The sequence below is a fragment of the Microtus ochrogaster genome, linkage group LG5 (assembly GCF_000317375.1).
Source record: "Microtus ochrogaster isolate Prairie Vole_2 linkage group LG5, MicOch1.0, whole genome shotgun sequence".
Classification (NCBI taxonomy): Eukaryota; Metazoa; Chordata; class Mammalia; order Rodentia; family Cricetidae; genus Microtus; species Microtus ochrogaster.
Window position 1 is genome coordinate 12,008,130 of NC_022031.1, and position 9,527 is coordinate 12,017,656.

General features: G+C 44.6%; 1 protein-coding gene across 1 annotated transcript in view; it reads left to right on the forward strand.

Moving 5' to 3' along the window:
- Window positions 1-9,527, forward strand: part of Sbspon (somatomedin B and thrombospondin type 1 domain containing) — a 32,584-nt gene that overhangs the window by 5,849 nt on the left and 17,208 nt on the right. Inside the window, exon 2 of the mRNA XM_005361870.2 lies at window positions 9,142-9,336. Coding sequence (XP_005361927.1) covers window positions 9,142-9,336 — 195 coding nt within the window. The remainder of the gene's footprint in view (window positions 1-9,141; window positions 9,337-9,527) is intronic.

Consider the following 9,527-nt stretch of genomic DNA (forward strand, 5'->3'; position numbering starts at 1 on the left):
ACCCCTGGGTCAGCACCCCCAACACTCTGACCCCCCAGCACAACTACTTTCCAGCTACTCTCTCACACAATATCACGACCACTGAAAGTTATGCTCCATTTTTGTCTCATTTAAGTGAGGAAGATAATATAGAAAGGCTAGGTAACTGTCTGAAGGGTCGCCACTCACAAGTGATGGAGCAGGATTTGAACCCAGGAAGTCTGGATCCAGAGCTCACAGTTTCTAAAGATTCTCTTGTGCTGGTAGGGATGTATGGGAAGCCGAGTACTTAGCAGGGTAAGACCCCGACAGAGTGAGTCTTCTGGCATCTGACTCTGTGCTCTTGGGGGGCTCTGGGTCCTGGTCTTTGTTATTCCTCTACATTCACCAGCCCCAATTACGGTGCTTAGGCTGAACCCCCCAAACCCACCCATGCTAAGAACAGGCTTTACCACTCAGTCCCACAAAGCTTCCTTCATAGATACTTGATCCAACACAATGTCTCAAGTGCATGTGTGGTTACCACCCCTGGGTTATCCATGGCTACAGAAAGTACTGCTATCGGAACACACCCATATTTTCTTTTAAAAATGTTTCCTGACAGGCATGGTGTTCAAGCCAGTCCCAGCACTGGGAGGTGGAGGCAGGCTGACCTCAGTGAGTATGAGGCCTGTCTGTTCTACATAGGAAGCTCCAGGCCAGCTAGAGATACCTAGTGAGAGCTGCTCTCTGTCTCTGCCGTCCTGTGCTTACACACACACACACACACACACACACACACACACACACACACACCCCACAGAGACAGACAGAGACAGAGAGAGACAGAGTCAGAGACAGAACAAAAAAGAAAGGCTGCTTTTCTTTCTTCCTGGACTCTAGGCTCTAATCTGTTGAGAGGAATTTGGAAAGTACAGAAATAGAAACAAAGGGGGCTGTAGATGTCGCTTGGTGGCAGAGCCCTTGCCTAGTGTGTATGAGGCTCTGGGTTTGTTCCCCAGCATTTCGGAAAGGGTGAGGGACCCAGAAGTGCATACAGGAGCACAGCTCTCCCGGAACTGTTACCCAGGAGAAAGCATCCTTGCCTTTCTGTTTGTGTTGTACCCCTCCCCCAGGTTTACCTGATCTCTAAAATCCTGCTTGTATTACGAAGTAGCTTATGCCATTGTTTTGCTACCATTTTATAAACTAGTCTATCTGATGTCGCAAAAGATTGTTTCTTAAAACCTATGGAGGAAGATGACAGTTGTTATGAGAGGAAAACAATAAAAGCTGAGTTTTCTGCGGTACACACAGTCCCTTGGGTAATGTGGTTTTATCTGAGTCTCAGGAAGGGCTTTGCCAAGACTGCCCAGAAGAGGATGTACATGCCTGGAAAGGAACAGGAAGGTGACAGGCATGTAACATAACACGAGCTGTGCCTGCCTATGGTGTGCTGACTAAGGGAGCCATTCTGTATTCCTTCTATAGACGGTCAAGAAGCAATAGCTATGAACACATGGGTATTGTCGTAACGTGCGCAAAGAATATTCTGTAGGGGTGTTAGGATGTCTGAACTCGGTGTGCGGGAGAAAGCATTTAGACTCTGGCTTTAAATGACCAAGAGTAGCCTGCAGGGATGGGGGCCAGAAGAGGACTTGCGTCTGCGTGATGTACCTGGGAGAGATTGCTGTACGAGGGCAAGATCAAGACGCTACAGCAGAGAAGACAGACCTCAATAGTACTGATAAAATGAAGGACTCTTCCCTTGCTAGCAGTTTAATTTAGTGACGTGGTGGTGGCACGTGCTCGCTCACTTGAGAGAGTCAAGAAAAACAGATTTTTTTTTTTGAGATAGGTTGTCAAGTACCCATGCATGATGGCACTGAATTCACCATGTAGTTGAGGGTGCCCATGAGCTTCTGACTGTCCTGCCTCCAACTCTCAGGTGCTAGAATTGCAGACATATACCACAAGCCATGACTGGGAAAAAAATTAAATCCTTTTTGAAGACATCGCGCTCAAAGGAGGAGGATTGTCGTTTTAAGCCAGTTTGAGCCAGTTTGAGCTAGATGATGAGCTTGAGTCATCTTGACTGTACGTTGAGGTCTTGTCTCAAAACACAACCAACTAAACAACAAATTTAAAAAAAAAACAAAACTACTCTTGGGAACCTAGAGACCAAGCATGCTTATTTGGCATAACCCACAAAGGTGTGGCTGACTTAGAGAAAGACCATGATAGCCCAAGATAGGAGGTGTCTTCTCCGTAGAAAGAGAAACCCGGAACTGTGATACTCAATGGGACCATGAGGGGCACAGGCAAGAAACATTTTTTTCCATATATGCCAAAATCCTTGAGTGAGAAAAATTGGGATCAAAGAAAATGAAATACCATTTCAAGACACAGATGATAAAATTGAAGAAGTTCTTTACTTCTGAGACGAGCTGTGTTGTTTATCTTCAGCATGGTGGCTGCACCTTAATCTGCTGCTATCTCAGTCAGCAATTCCCAGCCGGCTGCTCTGGCAGTGCTGGTCTCTCAGGCTGCAGCCTAGTGGGGATTCTGTCCTCACAGACACTGGCTACGGCACTGCCTCTAACGGTAGCTCTGACTAAATTCCTCTCGGTCTATTTACAAATAAGACTGGAGATTCAAAGGCTGGAGTGGAAATCTGCTAACTCAGAGAGGTTGAGTAGCAACTAGATAACCTTCTCTCCTGGGCTCTCCCAAAAAGCCATGCCTCTTCACTCTGCCAAGACAAAAAAGCTGCAGCACTCAGCATGCCTCCCTACTGCTTCCGGTGCATCTCTGTGTCTTCCAGGTGCCCTCCGATGTTCTACAGTTACTTTCTGACAGCTAGCTGCTAACTCAGCCTCCTGACCCAAGGTTCATTTTATTTAATTAACACAAATGCAAACTTGGGATTCACAGTATGATCAAATATTCCCCAATGGAGGCCCTGGCGAGAGATGTAAATGGGTTAGAAAGGATTAAGACTGCCAGCCGAGGCCAGATCTCCTGAACTTTGAGGCGCAGAGAGAAAGGACTCTAAGGATGAACCCGTGTGACTGAGACTATAGGATGAGCAGTGCTCGGCTCTACTCAGTACAGGAAGAAACTGAAAACAAAGTGAAAATGTGGGTAGGAGCCCTAGAGTCTGCGCATGCTCACCGTGTTCAGGGACGAAAGAGGCAGTGTAGCAGAAGTTTGGTGCCAAGGTGGGTTGTGTGTGTGTGTGTGTGTGTGTGTGTGTGTGTGTGTGTGTGTATGTGTATGTACGCATGTGTCTGCATGTGTGTGTGCGTCTGCGTGCTTTTGTCTCCTATGAAATGAGGGTAGCCTGGATAGAAACGTTCCCCATAGGCTTGTATATTTGGACCCTTGGTCACCCTGGTGACGCTGGAAGAGGCTAGGAAGCGTTGGATGTGAAGCCTTGCTGGAAGACTGTGTCACTGGGCACAGACGTTGAAGGTTTATAGCTCTACCTAACTTCTGGCTTCTTCTCTTTGTTTACTGTGTGCAGTTAAGATACGCTCTTTCAGCTTTTCAGCTGCTGCGCCAGAACCTTCTTGCCATGATGGACTTGCCGTCTCTGAAACCACGAGTCAAATAAACATTTTCTCCCTTAACTTGTTTTTGGTTGTATCAGTCTACCACAACTAAAACCAAACAACAACAACAAAACAAACAACAAACAAAAGAGAAACCAGATGTGGCCGCCCACACCTTTTGGACAAATCTCTGAGAGTTCAAGAACAGCTAAAAAGCAAATTCAGGACCACTTGGGACTGAATGGCGAGGCTGTCTCAAAGCAACAACAACAACAACAACAACAACAACAACAACAAAAACAAACAGTGACACAATTTTTAAGGTTCTTGCACTTGACTATGACTGGCTTTCCCTATCAGAACATGTAAACATGTATCTTATGCTTGTTTACAGTGTAACTACTTTTCTCTTCTTGGTCATTCTGCACCTGGAGGTAGGGATATCTGGGGCCAATTAACCAATAAGAACTCCATCATTCCTAACTTTCTGGAGGATTCATTCCCCTCCTTCTCCAGTGGGGTGAGAGTCGGTGGTATGCTAGGTCAACAGTAGGAACACAGATGTGTATTCTGTGTCTATTCTCCTCTGCTCCCTTATGATGTTTAGTGGAATCACTTTCCAAATCAAGGCCTTGCATGCAAGTCCACGCCCCATAGGTTGCTTATGGAGAAACCCAACCTGAATATTAGGTTGAGTTTAAACAAAGAAGAGAAAGACGTCATCGAATTTCCTGTACCCGTTAAATCTAGGCTTCCTTCCTCAAAAGGGAGTGAGTGGGATGATGTCATCAAACCCTAGCTGTTAAGCTGTTGACCAGCATGGAGTCCGGGGCCTTGTGCACCAGCTTATGAGATAAAGAGCGACAGATCCCATTAGCAGCTGGTAAAAGCAGATATGAAGAATGAGAAGATCGAATCTGAAGAAAAATATTTTAGCATGTTGTCTGTAAAGATAAAGTTTAGTGGGAAAGGGGCAGGGCTGCTTATAAAAGTTCAAAAGGAAACACATGTCACATAGCTCTAATATATGGATGTAATAAATCTGTCAGAAGTTCCTGTACTCCTAACTCCTGGGACCAGTGATCTCGTGGGGTTCCAACTCAATCAAAAGTTCATGAGAGAATCAGAGTGGAAGAGAAATAAACATCCCAGACTAATCCTCTAGCCCAAAATCTATGGAACACGTTTTTATTCCTATAATTATATTTCAACCCCTCTTCCATTTTGTCTTAGAATAAAACCATGGAGACATTGTCTTGGATCCTAGAACTTCTGTTTGTCTTTATGAGACTTTTATTTTGTTTATCTATTTATTTATTTTGAGATGATTACAATAAAATCTTCCCAGGCTATGGATGAACTCCTGGGCTCCAGTTATTCTCCTTGCTCAGGACTTGAGTATCTGGGACTCCAGGTATACCCTGTTACTCAGGTACTCAGCTCTTTACAGGGATATAAAAGTAAGATTGGAAAAATAGCAAATGACATTGTTTTTTGTCAAAGACAAATCTTGGGCAATAAGAACAACAGTTGACATAGGGATTCTGTGACACTTGAAGACTACAGTCATGGTACCAAATCAACCAAAGAAATGCTGGACATGAGACAGAGTTTTCACGAATTCCTGAGAGGCTAAATTCTATCAGAAAATACTCCCCAGTGTCTTCTGTTATATACAGCTAAGTCAAACTCAAGGCTACATTACTAAATTCTAAGTTAAAGACATGGCCAGCATTTATGTTATAGTATTGTCCAAAATTTAAAATTGGAAATAATTTCATTTTAGAATCCAAATATTAAGTCCTGTTCAAGGTCAACACATGGAAGGACCAAGTAGGCACAGGGAAGGAAGTCCAGGGAGGAAATAAGGTAAAGAAAGAATGAAGAGCAGAGGCGTCCTTCCCAACCAGTTACCAGCCTGTGATTCTCTTCAGAATGACTGCTGAGGAGTTGCTTTCCCCGATGCCGTGATGACACGATATGAGCTGCTCTGGTCGACCACACTCTTCCAACTTTATAGGTGGAAACCTCTGAAACAAGATTCACTATCTAACCAAAACTGGCCAGGATTTTGCAATTCCCTGCTTCATCCTTCAAGTGCTGAGAAGGTAGGTGTGTGCCACCACACCTGGCTAATGGCCAGTTCCAACAAGGGTGCTATGGTAACGAGAAGGAGAAAGGATGGTCTCTAAAGTGGTGCCAGAAAAACTGGATATCCAAATGCAAATGAACAAGGATGAATGCTTATTTCCACAAACAAATATTAAAGCTAATAAAAGATCCAACAAATTATAAACTTGTAAGAGAAACCATTGGGGAATTCTTCAAGATGTTGGAGTTGCATGTCAAAATACACCCCTGTGCTGAGCCCAAAGTACAGGCAACACCAGCAACAAAAATAGGTGAGCTAATAATCTTCACTGGATTACAAAAACATTCTTTCGCCGGGCGATGGTGGCGCACGCCTTTAATCCCAGCACTCGGGAGGCAGAGGCAGGTGGATCTCTGTGAGTTCGAGACCAGCCTGGTCTACAGAGCGAGTTCCAGGACAGGCTCCAAAGCCACAGAGAAACCCTGTCTCGAAAAAACCAAAAAAAAAAAAAAAAAAAACACAAAAAAAACCAAACAAACATTCTTTCTATTTGCATGAAAAGACACCATCAAGTAAGAAAAAAAGCCAGACCACAGGGATGGGGAATATATGCGAACTTTGTCAATTTGACAAGGAGTTACTATTCATTCTACAACTTCAGGACAACAGAAAGCTAGAAACTCGATTCCAAAATGGGCAAAGGGCTTGAATAGACAATTTTAAATGGTCCACAGATTGCTCAATGTCTTGGTCACAATGATGAGGCCATCAATATACAATCTACGGAGCTTCCTCCTATAGATACATTATTCAAGTGGAGAGGGATCATCAGAGATGAACGGAGCAAGAAGTGACATGTTCTGATTTCCCAAATGGCCATCGTGGCTGTGGGGAGAAGACCAACATAGCTCATCTTATGCTGGAAGGCGGTTGACATATTTGGTACCAATGGGTTTTTAGATCATAAATGAAGTATGCTTTAAAATAGTATAAAGTTTTTTGAACTTTGGATTGTATGTACACTTTTCATACTAGGGATAAGGTGTATGTCATTAAATATGTCCTCCCCAAACCATGACTTCTCAACTAGAACACCCTGGGAAACAAAGAAGTTTTTAGGTATGAACTATCAGAAGTTTTCAAAAGTCAGGGGGATTATATGTAAAAAGCACTATGGACTTGAGTGTCAGGGCAATAGGGAAAGGGGGTTTACTTTGTAGAAAAGAAAGTTTTGGCATCCATCTCAGGGACACATCTTTAATACCAGGATTTCAGAGGCTCAGGTGGGGGCCAGTGGTGTGGTGGCGCACGCCTTTAATCCCAGCACTCGGGAGGCAGAGGCAGGCAGATCTCTGTGGGGTTGGGAGGCAGCTTTGTTTGCAAAATAAGTTCCAGGACAGCCAGGGCTATGTAGAGAGACCCTGCTTCAACAAAACAAAACAGAAAAGACCAGGGAAAAAGTGTGCCCTAGCTTAGGAGTTCGAGACGGTCCATGAGCACTGAAGCTGAATAAAATGACCATTCTATTTTTTAAGTTTTTGAAGGAACCGCCACACTGATTTCCATGGTGGCTCTGCCAGTTTACAGGCTAGCGACAAGAGTGAATAGGGGTTGCCCCTCCCCCACAGTCCTGCCCGAATTTGCCCTCATTTTTTTCCTCCATAATAGCCATTCTTACTGGAGTATGATGGAGTCTCAAAGTACTTTCAATTTGCATTTCCCTAATGGGAATGTCGAACACTCTAAGAAGTATTTATTAGTCATTTGTGCTTATTTTGAGAACTCCAGTTTTATAAGCCGTTTTATTTATTTATTTAGCCCAAGATCCATAACATTTATTTAATGGCGGGGGCGGGGAGTTGTGTGTCAAAGGTAAACAGTGGGGACAGGACATAGAAAGGCAGAGGAAGACTGGGTAACGCATAAAACAAGCTCCTGTTTCCTCTCTGCTGCTCCTAGTGACGCGGACGGTGCATAGACCATCTCTTAGGGCTTTTATTTGCTATCTTGGTGGTTTGTTTTCTAGGCACTGATTCCGTCAGCTGTGTAACTGGCAAAGATCGTCTCCTGTTTTGTAGGCCGCCTCTTCACTGTGTTAACAGGTTTCTTTTGCAGTGCAAAAGCCCTTAAAATCTGCGAGTTCTCAGTTTGTCAGTTTTGGCCTTATTTCCTGAAGTCCCACTCCGAAAGGCCTTGTATGCCTATAATTTTGGGCATATCCACTTCTTTACCTTGTAGCAGTTTCAGGGACAACACTGAGATCTTTGATCCTCTTGGAACTGATTTTTATCCGGGATGAGAGATAAGGATCCGGTTTCATTCTTCTTCCAATTTGCCCAGAATCATTTGAAGAGCAGAACGATAGCAATGCGAGAAGATTTTATATGACAGCCAGGTGGGGATGTGAGCTGACACAGGCTGTCTCAGCTGACCAGTTCTCCGTGCCCTTGCCAGATGGAGTTGGGGGAAGGTTATGGGTGGCCTGTTTACCCAATAACAACTCTTCTGTTTATGCAGCCAGAGCCACTGTTTAGGACAGTGGCACCAGCATTGCCATTTCAGGGGGAAGGCCTTAGCAGCTGTCTTTTCTTCAGTGTGTACTTCTGCCTTCTTTGTAAAATACCAGGTGGCTGTTGTGCAGACTTACAGCAGGGCTCTCTGCTCTGTCCCATGGATCTCTGTGTCTGTTTTGTTTATATTATTACCTTTGAGTTACACCATCGTTATCATTACATTTCCCAAAAGAATTGATCAGTAAGGACTGGGATTATGACTGGGCAAGGTACCTTTTGCTTCTATAATTATTTTTCCCATTTTTTTTTTTTACAGTGAATGTATATTACTGTTACTAATGTTCTGGGAAGGGAGGGAGAAGGGGGATGGAGAAAGGATGGCTAAGGGCTTGTGGTGCAGTCAGGAGAAATAACTCCCAATGCTCTATAGCACAGTGGGGTGACTGTGGCTGTTAACCAGAATGGCTACCAGTGCCCCATAGAGGAAATGCTCCGTGTTTAAGAAAACTGATTTACCAATGACTAATCTGATCATTACACACTATATGTGTGTATTGAAATAGCACACCAGCTTCCATAAATAGATAAGAGTGAAAATATAATCTGGAAAGAAAATCAGGCTATGATCAGGGGCAGTGCTGAAGGTTACTATTAAGAAAAAGAAAGGAAGGAAGGAAGGAAAAGAAAGGAAAGAAAGAAAAGAAAAGAAAAGGAAAGAAAAGAAAAGAAAAGAAATAGAGCAAGTTTTGTAAGCCCAGGAGCCTGAGGAAGAATCCTGAAGCAATTTACCTGGAATGTGTCCCTGGCCAACTGGGATTCCTGGACCTCCTCAGAAGTGCCTAATTACCAGTGACCCATCAGGGTGGGTGGAGCCTATGTCTCTGGGACTTGCTGTGTTTCCAGATGCAGGTCATGACTGAGTTTATGAAGTTTACACAAGCTAGATAGACTCTGTTTGCATGGGCAGGAACAACCTGGCAGGCTGGGTTTACTCAGGTGAGCACGCTCTCGTTCTGTCTTCCAGCTCGCCCGTGCTTCGTGGGAGAATGGAGTCCCTGGAGTGGCTGTGCTGGTCAATGCAAGCCCACCACGCGTGTGCGCAGACGTTCAGTGCAGCAGGAGCCGCTGAATGGAGGGGCACCTTGCCCACCCCTGGAAGAGCGAGCCGGCTGCCTGGAGTACACCTCATCGCAGGGCCGGGACTGCGGGCATTCCTTTGGTACTGAGTTTCATGGTTGCTGCCTTTGTTGCCTTTGATGACTTTTGGCCACTTCCTGAAAGGTCATGCTCTGTGCAGGGAATGTTCCATGAGGTGGAGGGCGCAGTCTGCTTAAAGCAGATAGGAAGCTCAGGAAGCGCAAGCGCTTATTAAAGGGATCAATAGCCAGCTGCACGCACGCCTGCCTCTCT